Source organism: Diabrotica virgifera, chromosome 8 (genome assembly GCF_917563875.1).
Source record: "Diabrotica virgifera virgifera chromosome 8, PGI_DIABVI_V3a".
Lineage (NCBI taxonomy): Eukaryota > Metazoa > Arthropoda > Insecta > Coleoptera > Chrysomelidae > Diabrotica > Diabrotica virgifera.
The window spans coordinates 64211705-64231901 of NC_065450.1; the positions used below are offsets into that span (position 1 = coordinate 64211705).

General features: G+C 32.9%; 1 protein-coding gene across 1 annotated transcript in view; it reads left to right on the forward strand.

Annotated features, from left to right (window-relative positions):
- LOC126890602 (probable aconitate hydratase, mitochondrial) overlaps window positions 1–20197 on the forward strand; it is an 80824-nt gene that overhangs the window by 11327 nt on the left and 49300 nt on the right. The window contains exon 3 of the mRNA XM_050659674.1: window positions 15308–15578. Within this exon, the coding sequence (XP_050515631.1) occupies window positions 15308–15578 (271 nt within the window). The remainder of the gene's footprint in view (window positions 1–15307; window positions 15579–20197) is intronic.

Consider the following 20197-nt stretch of genomic DNA (forward strand, 5'->3'; position numbering starts at 1 on the left):
AAATCAATTGTTTTTGAGGTGTGTTTAAAAATTTGCGTCTTATTTTTCAACAGCTTTCCTTGAATTTTTTTCCTGAATATTCTTTGAATTGTACTGAATATGCTTATGTAATACAATAAAATAATTCTACCATACTTTTAAAAAACGTCACAAAAATGTGCTTGAGATGTTGATTTCTAACCCTACGCCCCCTTTTAAGGATAGTTGTGAACATATTTTGAAATTTAATATTACAAAGTAAATAGATGGGTGAAGGTCGATCTAGATTCAGATCCCGTACTACATTACTACATAGGCATAACCAGGAGGTTATAACCCCCCATTTGGATGTACTTTGAGCTCTATAATACGCCTAACACCATTAATATTCCATACCCCCCAGAGACCATCAAGTAGTTGTAACCCCCCCTTAGGATCATCTTGGTTACACCGTTGCTGTACTATATTTCAAAGGTCTATTATAGGTCTATTTCTTAATCATGGTTTTATTGCGCGGTGATGAATTTGTAATACTGTTCGTCCGCTATAACTTTTCTCATGCGTCACGATTCATTTTCAAACAAATTAAGTCAAAACATAAAGTGAAACGAACGTCGATGTGTATATACATTTTGTATACTACTGTCTACTATATATGTATACTACACACATCGGCGTACGTTTCACTTTCTGTTTTGACTTAATTTGTTTGAAAATGAATCGTGACGCATGGGAAAAGTTATAGCTGACGAACAATATCTACGAGTGCATTTATGCTACATGTACCAGTTTCCTTTGATGTAAAGATGCTCAATCATATATTTTTTTAAGATTTTCAATTTTTTTTTCTTTAGCTCCCCCTGTTTCCACGTCAATAAGTGGTTATATTTTTGTTGCTTTTTCCGGTTGATGTAGGAGTGACGCCCAAGTATATTGTAGGGTTCCATTTTGATTATTCTTCATGTAATTTTCTTAACATAAATTTTTTTTAAGTAAGTTTTTAAACATTAGCCGTGGAATTTTTCCATCACTTCTCATGTTTAAAGAAAAACAAATGACATTGCTTTATAAATTTTGAATTCTCTATAATCTCTGACTTTTGTACCATTTACTTCAAATTATTTGCTGATATGGTCATTTTTTATACAGGGTGTTTCATTAAAATTGTCACTTGTTTCACTAATTGTTTCACTTGAATAGAATGTGGTTCCTTACTGAGTTACAGGGTTTTATGTAAAAATTTAAAAACTATTTTTGCTCAGAATTTTAAAACTATTTGACGTACCCTTTTCATACTTGGCAGAAAGTGCGACTACTATACACCCTACTAAATTATTATAAACAAACGTTTCTAGCTACTACCAGAGGCGTACGACAGGGGATAGTGAATGGTTGACCCTTCTCAAATTCTACGCCATTGGAGGAATTACTATTTTAGTGCCATTTTTAGATTCTCCAATACTTTCTACGTAAATAATATACTCCTCATTGGTAACGATAAAAAATTAGTTTTCGAGATATTTGAAGTTAAATATGAAACGGCACAGTTATTTTGATTAATTTATGATATGATTCATATGATTAAAATTTAAAAATTATTTGTACCCAGTACTTTAAAACTATTGGGCGTATCCTTATCATACTTGGCAGAAAGTGTAGGTACTGTACACTGTGTACACCCTACTAAATTAAGATAAATAAACGTTTCTAGCTACTACCAGAGGCGTACGACAGGGGATAGTGGCTGGTTGACCCTTCCCAAATTCTACGCCACTGACAAAATTGCTATTTTAGTGTAATTTTTTGATTTTTTAATACTTCTATGTAAATAATATACTCTTAATTCGTAACGATAAAATGATAAGTTTTCGAGATATTTGAAAATAAAAATGAAGCGACACAATACATTAATCAAAATAACGTCGTTTCATTTTTAACTTCAAATATCTCGAAGACTATATTATTTTCATAGAAAGTATTGGAGAATCCAAAAATTGAACTAAAACAGCAATTCCGCCAGTGGCGTAGAATTTGGAAAGGGTCAACCATTCACTTTCGACAGAAACGTTTGTTTAACATAATTAAGTAGTTTGTACAGTACCTACACTTCCTGCCAAGTATGAAAAGGATACGTGTAATAGTTTTAAAATGCTGAGCAAAAATAGTTTTTAAATTTTTAGATAAAACACCCTGTAACTCAGTAAGGAACCACATTTTATTTAAGTGTTTTAGGTTTTGTGCTAAGGTTTCTCCAGTTACTATATGGACAATTATTAATGAAACACCCTGTATACGTTTACCTAACTTAGTACACCCGTTGTTATTGAATAAGCAACCAACAGTCTAACAAAAACATTTTAAACTTGGAATTTAAACTTTTAACAATAAAAAAGGAATCACGTGTCAGCGTGTAGCTTATCAATTACTTAATGTATTACGTTATATTTTGTTTACCAATAACTAAGATTTTCTGTTATTTATATCATTGATATTAGGCTATAAATATCACAATATAAATTAAAATTATACATATAGAATTTTAATCGAACAGGAAAGAGACCCGTCAACAAATTTATGTAGACAAAATAGACCATGGATAATATTAATTTGGTAATCCTAACTGTCGTTTCACACGTTTCGTTTGAACGTGCGATCTTTGGAACGCACAATGACATTACAATATTATTTTTCTCATAGGCATCTTTCAGTGCGTCACAGTTTTTCGATTTCTTTCTAAAGCATTAAATTGTATGTGCACAGCCGCGTTTAGGTCAATTGACGCCCTAGGCAATTCTCTATTAGCCGCCATTTAAACCTGTACCATTCTTGCAAAAAAAATTTAGAACTTTTTATTTAAATAAGAATACACTAAAAATGGATTTAAACTACGATGTTTGTATACTTATAATAGAAAAAATTGTCATTCCAGTTCGATCACATCAGACATCTTTTCAAAAAAAAAAAAATTTTACTTGACAAAATCGACAAATTGTTAACACGTTCTTGCTTCATATTTGATGGGAAAATATTTTTTATTCTTGACATTTTCGAAAATGACCTTTCAGCGGACACGTTGGCAACTGGGATGCACAAATAAATGTGCAAAGCAAAGTCAAAATTAGGGAAAATATCTTTCAGTCCACTTTGTGCAGTCACTGAAGGTTTTCACCTCCGATTTCGTTGAACCTCCATCGATTTTCATGAAAATTGGTGAGTAGTTAGAGGATACCTCGGGGAGGTATCATGATGCCAACTTGCGCTTTTACGGAGGTGGTTGATGCCACCCCTTCTCAGGGGTGAAAATTATTATTTTTTAAATACCATAAATCGATAGAGAGACAAATTCTAAGCAAAAGTTATTAAAGATCAAAGATTTTATTTTTTGTAAAAAAATGCATGTTTTAAAGCTGTTTTTCACGTATAAATCAAAAACTGTAAGCTTTTACAAAAAAGTTATTATTACCAAAATTGAAGATAATAAAAAGCTGAATACAGTCCTCACTTAAAGAACTAAACTAATGGTAATTCAAAGTGAGTTATTGGTAATTGAATGTATATTTTTTTCGACGAGTACTCAAATCTAAGTATTCAAGCTTAAATAACGGAAAAACGATGCATTTTATAAAATATAGGTATCTGTTAAGCACTTTTGTCAAAGTATTTCGGAGTACCTATCAAATGAGCTCCAGTAGAAGTTAATAGCATCACAATCAAGCCAGTTATGATGAAAATACGAGGACCCTTTTTAGGAAAAAGTGAAAAATAAAACATACGCCATTTCCACAAAAATTAAAATTTATAGTAATTGTTAGAAGAATTTCTTTATATTAGCATAAGTAATGATTTAAACAATTTTGACCGGTTTATAATGCATATTTTTGAAAAAAGATATAATTTTAAAAAATCAGAATTTCTAAAATTATCGCAGTTTTCATTTTCTTTTGATAATAACTCCAAAAATATTCAATGTACGTAAAAAGTGATATTATATGCATAACCAAATTTTAGTTTTTTCTGTATCAAATATTTTACCTTTTTACTATTTCTGTAGGGTAAAAACTAACCGAAATAGAAACATTTAAATCTTAAATTTTGCTGCGAGAACTATGTAACCGGGGCCATTTAACCTTTTATTTAAAAAAAAGTAAGGGGCTTAAAAGATTAAATTCAACGTGGTGTAATAGCCATTAAAATTAACTTTTAAATGGTTTTTAGGCAAACTTGATATCGAAAAATTAACGGAGTTAATTATACCTATACTGTGTTAATTGGCTTCAATTTTGGTAATATTAACTTTTTTGTAAAATCTTAGAGTTTGTGAGTTATTTATGCAAAATCGGTTAAAAACATGCATTTTTCTCACAAAAATAAAATAAAATCTTTGATCTTTAATAACTCAAAAAGTTTTGATTTATTTTAATAACGTTATGTAACAAATGTTGCTTATAATTTGTCCCTCTATCGAATTCTGGAAATATTTTTAATAAAATAATTTTCACACCCGAGAAGGGGTGGCATCCACCCCTAGGGTAAAAGCGCAAGTTGACACCATGTCACCTTTGTTCCTTGAGATATCCTCTAACCACTCACCAATTTTCATGCAAATCGATGAAGGTTCAACGAAATCGGAGGTAATAGCTTATATCCACCTTCAGTGACTGCACTAACTCTTCTTTAAATATTAACATAAGTATGTCAATTGGTGATTAAATTGAGATATCCAAATGACCCTTTAAGTGAATGCATTCATGTATGAATGATGTATCTTGGTCGTCTTTATTTTGTATCGGATTTTCAGCTTCTTGAATAATTTCTTCATTGCTTAATTTTGGCAAGTTAATAACACGAAAACGTTGATAAATAAGTCGATAAGATTCCAGATGTCAACTCAGGTCTCTTATCAGAGTGTCGATTATAATATAGAATGTGTGGATTTTCATCTTATCACTAGCTGAAAAGTTTAGTTCATCATCGGCATCGACCCCCTCGTCAAATTAATTTTTTTCTAAAATCAATGGGAAAATCCCAATATTGATTTTTTTCTCTTTCTTATTTCTTTATATGTTTTATTTGGGCACAATTTTTTGGGTTCCTTGCGGTAAAATAATTTGAAAGAGCTTCATACTCTTCAATGACAGAACCCAGATCCATAGTATTTATATACAAATATTTTTTGTACAGTATTTTTGCCGCCCTCTCATAATGTGCCGCCCTAGGCAAGTGCCTATATTGCCTAATGGATAAAGAAGCCCTGTGTATGTGACAGAAAAAGGCACGTCTGTGATTACAGACATTTATAACATTTATTCTAGTTGTCGATAGATGGCGCTATAACCGAAAAAAAATATTTACGAATTATGTAATATATCTACGAATATAATCTGTACAATGTATAAGACTATACCAATCAAAGAAAGTACCATTTTATAAATGCAATAAACACAATTGATTTGTTTTTATGCCAAATTGCAAATAAAATGTGATAGCTGTCAAATATAACTAAAATGTCATGTTAGAATAAATGTTATAAATGTATATTGTTACGGACGTACCTTTTTTCCTATTATTTGTAACGCACTGAATAACGCCCATGAAAATGACCATAGCTCGAGCAATCCTATGGTACCTTTCTCATTAAACGGCGGTTGAATGTTCGGTATAATGTGAAATATACCATGGGATTGCTTGAGCCACCATTGGAATGTCATCGTGCGTTCTAGCGATCGCACGTTCAAATTATTAATGTGTGAAAGGAGCGTAAGGTTGACCGCGACTTTGACCCGGCTATCTATGTGACTATTTTTTGAGTTTTATTGACCTCGATAACCCAAACCTGTATGTTTCCTGAGTGGGTTCACTAGACTTTTTAATTTACTAACAATTTAACACCAAAAATGCACCAATGTTTTTAAGATAGTGCATTGTCGGCGTTAAATTATTAATAATTTAAAGAGTCGACCGAAATAAAGGTCCATAAAACTAAAAAACATTCTACTGGTACCGTATAAAAGTAACTTTTAACGTGCACCAAAGAAAGATTATAAATAAATAATTTTTATAACCAAAAATTGTTTTGCGAAGATACTGGTATTTTAAAATTATAAACAATTATTCATTTATGTAACCAGCACTTTTCATTTCAATTCGAGCTACCTCAGGTCTTCCTGACGAGAGTGAAACCTCGAAACACTTATAGGAGAATGGTGGTGCTCGAATTGAAAACAAATCCAGTCGTCTACTTTTATTTTAACGTCTTTTATCTACGTAAAGAATGCAAAAGAATATGTTTTGCAAGGGTAAACTGTACTGTCGAATTAAAAAATTATTTTACAGTCCCTGACCATATTATTATGACCACCTAGGAATTTTTATAAAAATCAACTATTCCACTTAGTACGTATTGTTTAAAAATTTGTTTATAAATTGAATTTTGTTATGTAATGTTAATGTTATACATTAACTGTAATATATTTAATAATAAACAGCAACAAAATATTTGAAAATATTACATATTTATATATTTTTAAATATTTTGTTAAATTCCTGACATTAATCACATAGACAATATTTGGGAGCTTTTAAAACAAGAAATTTCCAGTGAAAAGGTCAAACACAAAATTGTTTTGATTGAAGAACTAATATATCATTTCAACAACAATGACAAATTAAAGCAAAGTGAATTTAACTGCATTCAAAGTATGCCAAGACGGGTACTAGCGGTAATCAAAGTTAAAGGTGGCTCAACAAAATATTAAAAAATATGTAAATATGGGATATTTTGAAATATTTTATTGCTATATACTTATTATATATTTAATAATAAACAGCAATGTAACATTTGAAAATATCACATATTTACTTTGATTACTGCTATTAGTACCCGTCTTGGCATACTTTGAATGCAGTTAAATTCACTTTGCTTCAATTTGTCATTGTGGTTTCAATGATATATTAGTTCTTCAATCAAAACAAGTTTTTTGGTGACATTTTCACTGGAAATTTCTCGTTTTAGAAGCTCCCAAATATTTTCTATGGGATCAAGATCAGGAATTCAACAAAATATTAAAAAATTAATAAATATGTAATACTTTCAAATGTTTTATTGCTGTTTATTATTAAATATATTGTAGTTAATGTATAACATTAACATTACACAACCAAATTAAATTTAAAAATGATTTTTAAACATGTAGGTACTTAGTGGAATAGTTGATTTTTAGAACAATTCATAGGTGGTCATAATAATATGGCCAAAGAGTGTAATATTTAAAATATTTAGAAAAGTTTTTTATTTGTTCACTGAAAATTTGAACACGACAAAGCATTGTACAAATGAAAGTCGAAATTGTTCACATTGGACCAAAAATAGCAACGTGTTTTGCGATGTGTTTAACAGCAAGAAAGCCAATTATTTTGCGTCAATTCATAGCTATGAAATCACTTTACACGTGGGCGTGTATTGAAGAAAAAAAAAATGGAAAGAAGAGACAAATTTAAATAAGACAAAGTTGAAGTCTTTAAATAGGTACATAATCCGAAAACCAAACTCTCGAAAAGCATAATTAAATAGGTCCAAGACTTTCTGTAAGTTGGTGTCTGTATCAGGACAGTGTTATCTGCATAACTTTTACCTTTACAAAAGAAACAAAATTACCTTTCAAATGAGAAGGTTTTGAAAGTTAATCGCACGTATGAAAGCTGAGTCTCCATAGATAGAGGAGTGAGGCAAGGATGCATTCTGTCCCCGGTGTTGATTAATATATAATATAGTCTCCCATTTTATACCGCTAACGCGGCTTTGGGAGTATAACAGGGTATTCTGCTATATCTAGGGCCTACGGTATACAAGGAAGGTAACAGGCCAGTGATACGCTTCAACCGCCTAATATTACCTCTGGTTTTACCCAAGGTACTCATTTTATTCAGGCTGAGTCGACCTGGGGCCTATAGACTTGTTTAAAAATGTCTAGCTGTTCTCGCCGGCGCTGGGTTTTGAACCCCGGCCTACCTGCATGGAAGTCAGACATCCTACCGCCTGAGCTACTCCGGCCCGTTTAATACATCATCATCATCATCAATGGTGCTACAGCCCTATGAAAGAGCCTCGACCTTCCCAAGTCTATTACGCCAGTCAGCAGTCCTATCCATTGCCAACCGTTGCCAGTTTGCTGCGCCTATTTTTCTCCCATCCTCATCTACACCATCTTTCCATCTAAGTTTTGGCCTACCCCTATTTCTACTTCCCACAGGTTGTGACATAAGGATTCTTCTAGGAGGATTGTTATGATGTGATCTTGCTAGATGTCCTGCCCATCTTAGTCTTCCTATTCTTATAAGAGATACTACGTCTTTACCACCAAATATGTTTATATCTGTGGTATACCTCGTAGTTGTACTTCCTCCTCCAAATACCATTTTCACAAATGTTACCGAACATTCCTCTCAGGATCCTTCGTTCAAATATAAGCAGAAGCTTTTCATCTGCCTTGGAGATGGTTCATGTCTCCGATCCATATGTCAACACTGGTTGTATAAGGGTTGTGTATATGGTTATTTTTGTTTTTTGGCTTAATTGTCTGCTTCTCATATGTCTACTCAGTCCAAAATAGCATTTATTCGCTAGGATTATCCGTCGCTTGATTTCTTCCGTCATGACGTTCTCCTTGGTGATCAGGGAGCCTAAGTTCGTTTAATACATATTCTGAATATATTTTCGAGCAAGAGCTAGGAGAACTACAGGAAGGCGTATTAGTCAACGTAGTGCGTCTAAACAACATTAGATATGCCGATGACACAGTAGTTTTTGCAGATAGTCTAGATCAGCGGTTCTCAACCTTTTTGAGTGATGTACCACCTACACTTATTTTTATTATTTTTGGTACCACCTATATTTTTTAAATTGTATTATCAATACTTACTAAGTACAGTAGAGCGTCGATTATCCGAACTAATTGGGGGACATGGGTGTTCGGAAAACGGATTTGTTCGGATAATCGAACTATATTGATATAGTCATACATATTTATCCACAAGTGAATAAAAGCCATATTTATATACCTACATATTTATTTCTATCTTGATAATGACAAATAGCAATTAAACAAAAAAGTGCAGTCTTTGTAACAACATATTTTTGGATACAATATTGAAGAAAATTGAAGATATTTTAAGCGTTAATTACTAACGCTTGCTTGGTACTCGAGTGCGGGGCACGGGAGTCGGGAGTTCGGATAACCGGTCGTTCGGTTGATCGACGTTCGGATAATCGACGCTCTACTGTACTACTATTTTAATTTTTTGTGTGTTTTGTGTACCACCGCCAATAATGATGTGTACCACCAGTGGTACATGTATCACAGATTGAAAACTTCTGGTCTACATGGTTTGCAAAGAGTAACGTCGCACATATCAGAGATAAGTAGAGAGCAGACTTGATCTCAATACGAAAAAAACAAAGTACATAGTAGTCAGTAAGCGTGAAATATTAAATACACGGCTTTTGGTTAACCAACAAGCAATTGACGGGGTGAACAGCTACACATACCTTGGTACCAACATAAACAGCCAATGGAACCACTCAAGTGAAATAAAACAACTCATAGCAAAAGCGAGGTCAGCATAAACAAGTCTCTTTTCAGAAGTAACGATTTACCAATTGCTATCAAAATCTCTATCATCAGACGTTATGTATTTTTTACGTTATTATACGGAGTAGAGGACTGGACACTTCCCGAAGCTTCTTTCAGAAAACCCGAGGCATTCGAGGTGTGGTGTTACAGACGCATTTTAAGAATTTAGTGGGTGGATCGTGTGACTAATGTTGAGGTTCTACGTAGAATAGGCAAGGAATCCGAGAATATTAACACCATCAAAGAGCGCAAACTAGAATATCTTGGCCATGTTAAGAGGAATGTACAGAGATATGGCTTGTTGCAACTAATTCTTCAGGACAAGGTATTTGGAAAGAGAGGACCAGGGAGAAGTAGAATCTCTTGGCCTCAAAACCTGAGAATGTGGTTTAATACATCGACAACCGGAATATTCAGAATGGCAGAAAGCAAAGTTAGGATAGCCATGCTGATCCCAACATCCGGAACGGATAGGCATCTGTTATACTTGGAAATCCCTTGGTGGAATCACGGGCTCTTAATATTAAAAGAGGAGTGCGGCAGGGATGCCTCTTGTCACCCCTGCTTTTCAACCTTTACTCCGAAAGAATTTTCAGAAAAGCACTTTCTGAAAAACAAGAAGGAATACTTGTGAACGGTGAAGTCATCAATAATTTGCGATATGCGGACGATGCAGTACTCCTAGCTTCTAGTCAAGAAGATCTGCAAACACTACTTGATAGTGTCGTTGAGAGTTGTAGGGAGGCAGGTCTGGATCTGAACATACGGAAAACCAAAATACTCGTAATAAGTAAACAACAGCATATAAAACCGTCTACATATATGTAAATATTACCAAACTTGAGGAAGTTGATAAAATCGTTTACCTTGGACAGCAATTAAATTGTAACGCAGAAAGTCACGGCGGAATTAGATCTAGGATAGAGCAGGCTAGAGCCGCTTTTAGAAGGATGTCCAAGGTGTTATGTAACAGAGACTATTGTCATTGAGGATCCGCCTACTTCGCTGCTACGTGTTCTCCTTACTTTATGGTGTCGAGATCTGGACTGTGAATAAAATCGATCTAAATCGCCTTGAGGCTTTCGAAATATGGTGCTATAGAAGAATTTTAAAAGTTTCCTGGGTGGAGAAGATTCTAAACTCCACAATACTAGAACATCTCAGCAAGACTGCTGAGATCATAAAAAGCATTAAGCAGAGAAAGCTGGAGTATTTTGGACATGTAATGAGAGGTCCCAAATATATGTTGCTACAAAATATCATGCAAGGAAAAATAGCAGGCAAACGCAGTCCAGGACGAAGAAGAACCTCATGGTTGAAGAACTTGTGAGATTGGTATGGTGTTGATACAAGCATGCTATTTAGGGTGGCAGTGAATAAAATTAAGACAGCTATGATGGTAACCAACGTTCTGAAAGGACATGGTACATAAAGAAGAAGATACTTGGAAAAGCCTCATCAACCTATTTTGCAATTGTTTTTCACGAAATTTGTTATAACTCCGGTTCTAACAATTGGACCAAAGTGTACCAAACGCCATTTTGTTCATTTTTTCAAAAGGAACAATTTTCATTTTGGTAAAATGAAATATACCTATGTAATAATTTAGAAAATACAATCATTGAAACAATTAAATTGTTAATAACAAATTTTCTGAGTGGCTTTCAGCCTGGTACCCTCGAAAAACGAAAAAATAAAAAAGAACGCCAAGGTAAGAACGTAAGGTACCATCATGGGGACATAAAAGTGCATAAACCCCAACCTGCCCCCGCCCCCCACACCCCCTTACACCCCCAGCTCTTAGACTATAAGATCCCCATGAACTCGGTTTTCTTAAGCTCGTTTGACTATCGATTGTCCCTGATATTTCTTATCGATATCGACGTAGTAAGTATGACGCACCTTCACCTTCCACTAGCTTCAAGTTCTATTTGAAAAATATTTGACTATCTGCCAATAAAACAACATAACATTTTTATTCTAAGTAAATTTAGATTTTAACCTGAGTTTTTTGTCGAGTAAGATAAAATTGCGCATATCAAGTTAAACTGACAAAACAAAGGTTTTGCGAAGTTAATCAGATTTGAGCCATACAACACTCTCTCTAAGGGAAAAATTTCCTTATCTCAGATGGTCGATCCTTATATCTCTTCTCTGGAAGAAATGAAACAATATATCTAAAGTTATATAATGCATGGTGTGACCAACTCCAGTCGGTCAAATTCGGGACAAAACTGAAAAAAATACCTGAAATCCGGGACTTTTTAATTAAAATCGGGCCATTTTTTTTAAATACAGAAACGAAAACTAATTACAGTTTGAGTTTTCGTAGAACTATAATACCACGATATAAAATGCATGCGTTTTGGATGTGGTATTAGTATTAAACTCTAGAAATTGTCGACTTTTTCTCATCCCACCAATTCAGTTTGATGTGAATTCTTAGAAGAATACCGTATTCAAAATTTCAAAATAGAATTTTACCAAAACGTTGAAAATTCAGATCACCCGGAAACCTTGTCCGGGACGCCGGGACACGACTTCGCAATTCGGGATTTTTCGGACTAGTTGGTCACAAAGCAATACTTAAAATTTGTCCAATTCTTGGTTTTATTAGAACAACAAAGCGATGTTCATCAATTCATTATCGTCGTTAGTTGATCCAATGTATTACGTTTATTGAATGGATGAACATCAATTTATTAATATTACGAATACTGTTGATTGAGCCAAAGAACACTATTCATTGAAACAACAACGTCGTTAATTGACCGACGAAGACTATTCGTTGTGTCAATAACAGTGTTATTTCTCCTAACGTATTTCGTTTATTTCTACAATTATTTCCGTTTATTCTTACAATTAATTCCGTTCATTCCCACAATAAATACGGTTATTCTTACCAGCAATTGTATTCATCCTTACTATGAACGTATTTTATATTGATAATTACTGAATGCATTAGCTCAATGTATGATATTAATTGATTAAAAATAATTTTGTAAATCCCCCTTTTTTTGTCCTAAACCTAATGGACTTTACACTTTGTGATTTCTCATTTGATTTCACTTATACAGTGCGCTGGAAAAAGTGTTGTCCCCTTATTAACTTATTTATTTTTAGCACATAAGCAAAACGCTCGGACAGGTCGATTTTTAAAATAATCAAAGTATATTATAACATCAATGTTTCGAACTTTACGCGATCCCTCTTCAGGTGACAGCCACAAATTTGGTTTTTTTTAATGGGAAAGTACATTATGTGACAGCTTATTTAAAAGCGTTTGAAATAGTGATTCCAAAAATGTATAACACTTTAATCCTTTTGGAGAGCGCAGGCAGGCGTGGATCTAGAAATTCATAATAGGGGGGCCAGACTTACCTCAAATATTCAAATATTATATTTCCAAATTTAACCATACGACTAACACTTACTCTAAGGATAAAATACACTATAAAATTCCAGATACCTACGGTATCAAAAATATTGATAGACAATTCACGACTATTAATCTCACTGGTCGTTCTTTACCATAAAGATTAACCTTTCTACCATCAATGGGTAGGTACATACGCATGGATTATCTAGTAAAATACAAATTTTTATATCTTTATTGTATCGCAAATCTGAAACGTGACTTTTCATGAGATAAGGTTTATACCCAGTGTAATGTATTTGCATTTTAAAATATCATTTTTGTTATTCTTTGAATTGAGAAAAATATTTCCGTTGTTTATGGTTCCACCGGCACCCAAACAAATGCGCCTGCAGATTATTTTTCAGAGAAGGGTGTTTTATTAGATTTTATGCCTTCTTTCTATTCTTTGGAAGCGGTTGTCGTGTAATTTAGTGTTGTACTTATGGCTTAAAGTTTAGAGTTAACAGAAAAAATAATAAATAATAAAAAAATACTTATAGACTAAATACAATAGGGGGTCCATGGACCCGTTGACTCCCCCTGTATCCACGCCTGAGCGCAGGTGCAAAATTTCGTACGAATTCTTTTTAAACGCATTAATTTTTTTTGGAATTCTGAGAAAACTAATAAGTATTTTTGAAAAATTTAAACGCAGAATTAAAGATTACATTATTACCGAGGGCTGAAAGTCCCTTAGAATAAACAAAAAGTTTCTTTTGAATGGTATATTTGAAATTAAAAATCATACTAAATTTTCTCTTTTTCACTCCTGTGACTTATTAAAATAATCATTATAGACGTTCTCAGGGACTTAGACCCTCGATAATATTGTAATATTTTATTCTGCGTTTAAATTTTTCAAAAATACTAATTAGTTTTCTCAGGATTAGAAAAAAATGAATACGAGAATAGACACACGAAAACTTCCTTCCAGTACGGACTACACTTGGAAACGAAATGAAATTATTCGGCAGAGGTAACAGCATTGTTTAACAAAGAACGATACGGAAAAGCCCTTACATGTCAAATGGTCAAGCAAAACATTTATTGTTTCAACAACTTCGTTTATTGTCACCATGAACGCATTGATTGTGGTTATTAAATGCAGTAGTAGATTTATTAATGCATTCGTTGTCACAACAATCAGTTTACATCTATGGAATAATCAAATATTACTCTATATTAACAACATTTGTACATTGTTTTAATGAAATATCTACGTTGTCACGATAAACCAAGGTAATTACTTATCATCTACGAAATCAAGAAAGTGCTTTGCTGCCAGAATTACCATTATTTATTAAATATACGAAACTAACTTATTGTCTGAATAAATCGAGTGTTATTGATTAATGTACTCTAGTTATTTTCACAATTATTATTCATAATTGTGACAATAACCAAATATATTGATCAATGTCTAAAAGTTTGTTGAAACAAAAAATTAAATTGTTACAACGAAATACTATTCAATAATCACTGTTAATCAATATTACGAACTAATTTTTTTTTAAGTGAATAATTGGTAAATTAACTTAATTCTTAACATCTATGGTCAAAATCACCATCATCATTCAACCCGAATCGATCCACTGCTGGATATAGGTCTCCCTTAGTCTTTTCCATGTATTTCTGTTTTGTACTGTTTGCATCCAATTTTTGTTGATCCATTGTATGTCATCAGACCATCTTGTTGGCGGACGACCTCTACTTCGATATGCTTCTTATCTTGGTCTCTGTGTTATTCGCTGTGTCCATCTGTTTTCCGACCAGTGCCACTTAAGGGTAATAATTCTTTCTATGGCATCTCAATTTGGTAATTCTTTCTGTGGTCACTCCTGTTCTCCGTCTTATTTCCTTGTGCGTAATTCGATCCCTACGAGAAATGCCTAACATCAAGCGTTCCGTGGTTCTGTGGTTAACACAAATTTTATTTCTTACTTTCTTGGTTACTTAATATTGTTCTGAAGCTATTACTATTTTGTATTTTGATAACGATGCCCGAAGTGGAAGTCGAAACGTCGATAAAATCATTTTTCAAGTTAAATTGTGGCTTATTTACATTGTATACAATCATGTGTACAAACCACAGAAGTGACGAATATACAATTAGAAGGCCAAAACAAAGGTATCAAAAGAGTTTCAAGCTGTATTTATAATGTAGTATTAATAACAAAATCAGAGAATGAAGTTTGTAAATATGTAAGTCCTTATCATGTATTTTCTTTTCCAAAACTTACTTTTATCCACATAGTTCTAATAGAATATATTTTAATTTCAGGATATTCAACGAGGTACCTCTTACTTAAGGTTACGTCCTGACCGTGTTGCTATGCAAGATGCCACCGCCCAAATGGCTATGTTGCAATTCATCTCCAGTGGTCTGAAGAGAGTCGCCGTTCCTAGCACCATCCACTGTGACCATCTTATCGAAGCACAAATTGGTGGACCTCAGGATCTTGCTAGAGCTAAAGATATCAATAAAGAAGTATACAACTTTTTGGCCTCGGCTGGAAACAAGTATGGTGTTGGTTTCTGGAAGCCAGGATCAGGTAATTATGTTTTAATTATACGCATCATTCAATCTTCGTTTGTCCACTGCTAGACATAGAATTAGGTGTTTTCAGGAATTATTAGAAGCCCTGTAAATAAATTGATAGTGTTAAGGTCTTCTCTGTTCTTGTGTTCTTATTTTGTGTTCTTATTTTGTCAATAACAAAATAATTGTTTATTCGCCGAAAAGCTCGAAATGCGTTATCTACACAGCAAGTTTGTAGTCTTTTTCATAGTATTTTTATACGCTAAATCGATTGTCACTAGTCGTGATAGCTTAAACCACGTTCCGACTTTGTTATTAATAAATTATTGCAAAAATAACGGTTTGTAGTACGTTTACTCACAGTTTTTGCTCTAAATTTTAAAAAACCACTTCAAATGACATGGAATTTGGCATGCACGTAGCTAACATGTCAAACAAAACAAGTGATATTGTGCCGATGTGTGCTTTTACCCTGGGGGTGAGTTTCACCCCGTTTCGGGGGTGAAAAAAGAAACTTTTAAAATAAGTCCGGAATTGGATAAACTGATTAATTCTAAGCAACTTTTGTTCTATACAGTTTTTTCACTAAGTCAATACTTTTCGAGTTATTTGCGAGTGAATATGTTCATTTTTCAATAAAAAAACCAAATAACTCGAAAAGTATTGACTTAGTGAAAAAACTGTATAGAACAAAAGTTGCTTAGAATTAATCAGTTTATCTACTTCCGGACTTCTTTTAAAGGTTTCTTTTTTCACCCCCGAAAAGGAGTGAAAGTCACCCCCAGAGTAAAAGCAGACATCGGCACAATATCACTTGTTTTGTTTGACATTTTAGCTACGTGTATGACAAATTTCATGTAAATCCAAGTGGTTTTTTAAAATTTAGAGCAAAAACCGTCAGTGAACGTACTATAAACCGTTATTTTTACAATAATTTATTAATAACAAAGTCGGAACGTGGTTTAAGGTATCACGACTAGTGGCAATCGATTTAGCAAAAATACTAAAAACAAAAACAAATTATCAACACTAAATGTAAAGAAATGCTTATAGCAATATAAATAAAACCAAATAACACAAACAATATTTTCATGATAAAAGTAGAGGAATAAAAACTTTAACTGCCCATATCTCAAAAGGTAGGCTTTGTGACATACCTCCTTCTTCCACTTAAGTCTTCAATTACTTGATGATTGAAAATGAAAACTGAGAATAGAAATTAGAACAGAGTATAGAGATACTACGTATGCTCTATCCTTTTATATGGAGTTGAAGCCTAGACAACTGAAACGCAACTGAAAAAAGACTTGCTACCTTTGAGATGTGGTGTTATCGAAGAATGTGGAAAATATGGACACAACTCGTAACAAACACGGACACATTAAGAAAAATTAAAAAAGAAAAAGAAATACTTAACACTATGAAAGACAGAAAAATGAGCTACTTTGGCCACATACTAAGAAACGAAATTATGAGTTGTTGAGATTGGTTATACATACAAGGAAAAAGAGGACCAGGTAGACGACGCACATCCTGATTGAAAAATTTAAGCAGTGGAGTGGAAAAATAACAACAGAACTTTTCCTCTACAGGAAGAGCCAATGTCCTTGGATGAGGCACACGAAGAAGTAGAACTGAAAAAAAAAACAAAAAGACAAAAAAACCAAAAAAATTATTGTTCTGAAGCTATTTCCAAAAAAAAATTAAAATCAGTACTAGAGTCCTAGATTAACTAGATCAAGGATTTCTGATGATATTTTGTAAGTTAACCCAATATCTAACAAAAATACATATCACTTTTCTTTATTTGTCAAAGTAACCTTGACATTTTTGATATGATATTATTATATACATTCACGTTATGGTATTTTAATATCTTAAAACATAATTATAGAGTAAATAAATTTTTAGTCTTTTTATCAATTGAATGGGATTTTTTATTTATTTACGTTATTTTAATGCCTTATCTTGAACGTGCCTCCTCATAATTGATACCGTATTTTCATATTTTTACATATAAATATGTTTAATTAATTAAATGAGATATTTTATTTATCTATGCACTTTTTTTAACAAAAGTTAATTTTCCCTGTATTGTTCTGGAGTAACAATTTGCGTAGCGAATGACACAGCGAATGCATTTTGTTATACAACATTTATTAAATGTACACTTTACAAAAACAAATATAAGATTTTTAAGATTTTTACACACGATGGTAGAGAATTGCTTAGCTTGATTAAGGCATGAAAAATTGGATACCTGGGCCATACCCTGAAGCAGTCCGGCGCTAGGGTATAAGGCGCCCGCCTTCAAAGCTAGCACAGGCGCCCTTCGTTTTTTTTAATTTAATTAGATTTAGGTATTTCATTTTTTGGCAATGGTACAAGATTTAAATGAGATGTAAATAGGTAAAAAATATATTCTCCTTGTTTCGATGTTTACAAAATTATCAATAAGATTAATATCTAATTTATTACCAAACACTATTTACTACAGCGAATGAACGTAAAAATCAATAATTTGTTACCTCCGATTTCGGCGAACCTTCATAAAATTTCATGAAAATTGGTGAGTAGTTAGAGGATACCTAAAGAAACAAAAGTGACATGGTGCCACCTTGCGATTTTACGCTGGGGATGAATGCCACCTCTTCTCTGAGGTTAAAATTGTTTTATTAAAAATAACGCCAGAAATCGATATAGCGACAAATTCTAATCAAAATTTGGCTATATAGCTATTAAAATAAATCAATACTATTTAAGCGGTTTTTCATAAATAATTCAAAAACTTTAATCTTTACCAAAATTCGAGCTAAAAAAAGAAATTAATTTCTTACTTGAAAATCCTTTTACTATTGAAGCTATCAACTTCTTCTGAAGCTCATTTCATAGGTATTTCTGAGTACTGTGATAAGTGTTTAGTAAGTATATTTTATAAAATGTATCGTTTTCCGTTATTTAAACTTGAACACTTAAATTTTCAAGTAAGGAATGTTTTCGATTTTTTATTACCCTCAATTTGATGGGAACGGGTAATGATACTTACTTTGTAAAAACTTTTGAGTTAATTATGAAAATCCGCTTTAAAACATGCAACTTTTTCAGGAAAAATTAAAATATTAAATACTCAAAAAATATTGATTTATTTTAATAAATTTATATGACAAATTTTACTTAAAATTTATCCCTCTATCGATTTATGTGGCTATTTCTAATAAAATAATTTTTATCCCCGAGAAGGGGTGGGATCCACCCCCAGAGTAAAAGTGCAAGTTGGCACCAACTCACTTTTCTTGAGGTATCCTCTAACTACTCATCAATTTCAATGAAAATCGATCGAGGTTCAACGAAATCGGAGGTGAAAACCTTCAGTGACTCAACTAATTTTGTATTGAAATTAATGCTAAACTATCAAGTCTAAACCAGATTTTCTTTTCCATTTCTTCTTTTTCGGCTCTTCTTTTTCGATTTTGCACCCCGGATAACTTTTTTTGAATCCATTTTTATTTAACTACACACTACTTAAATTAGATAGGCCACAGGGGAGAGAAACAGCTTCAGAACCATGTTTATTTTACCACAAATCATTAATGTACTCCCTATAACTGCTGATACAAAGATTATAAACAACTTGAAAGAAATTTGAAGAAAATAAACAAAATATTCCCAATACCTAAGCGCAAAGATGTTTGGTTTTTAGAATCATAATATCTTGACCAATAAATTTTATTACGACACCGTAGGAATACAATTCTATGCGTTGTATACGTTTATATATAGGGTGTCCCAAAAGTAGTGGAACGGTCGAATATTTCGCAAACTAAACATCGGATCGAAAAACTGAAAAATACGTGTTCAATCATTTTTTAAAATCTATCCAATGACACCAAATACCAACCCCCACTACACCCCCTGGAGGTGGGGTTGAGGGTAGCTTCAAAATCTCAAATGGAAACCCCTAGTTTTTCTTGCAGATTTCGATTCGTTACGTAAAAGTAAGGAACTTTTATTCAAGACATTTTTTAGAACTGTGGATAGATGGCGCTATAATTGGGAAAAACGATTTGTCCTGATACCATAGGTAAATTATAGAAACGGTCTAATATCTCGAGAAATACACTTCCAAATAAGAAACCAAAAAACAGGTTTTTAATATTTTTCGAAAACCTATCGACAAACACCAAAAATGACCCTCCAACCCACCCCCTGAAGACGGGGTGGGGAGTAAATTTAAAATCTTAAATAGCAACCCCCACTTTTTATTGCAGATTCGAATTCGTCATGAAAACTTACGCAACATTTATTCGAAACATTTTTTAAAATTGCTGATAGATGGCGCTAATAAATCGTATTTTTCCAATTAAAGCGCCATCTATCGACAATTCTAAAAAATGTTTCGAATAAATGTTGCTTAATTTTTCATGACGAATCCGAATCTGTAATAAAAAGTAGGGGTTGCAATTTAAGATTTTAAAGTTACCCCACACCTCCAGAAAGGGGGTGGGTTGGAGGGTCATGTATAGTGTTATCCGATAGCTTTTCGAAAAGTATTAAAAACCTTTTTTTTGGTTTCTTATTTGGAAGTATATTTCTCGAGATATTAGACCGTTTCTATAATTTACCTATGGTATC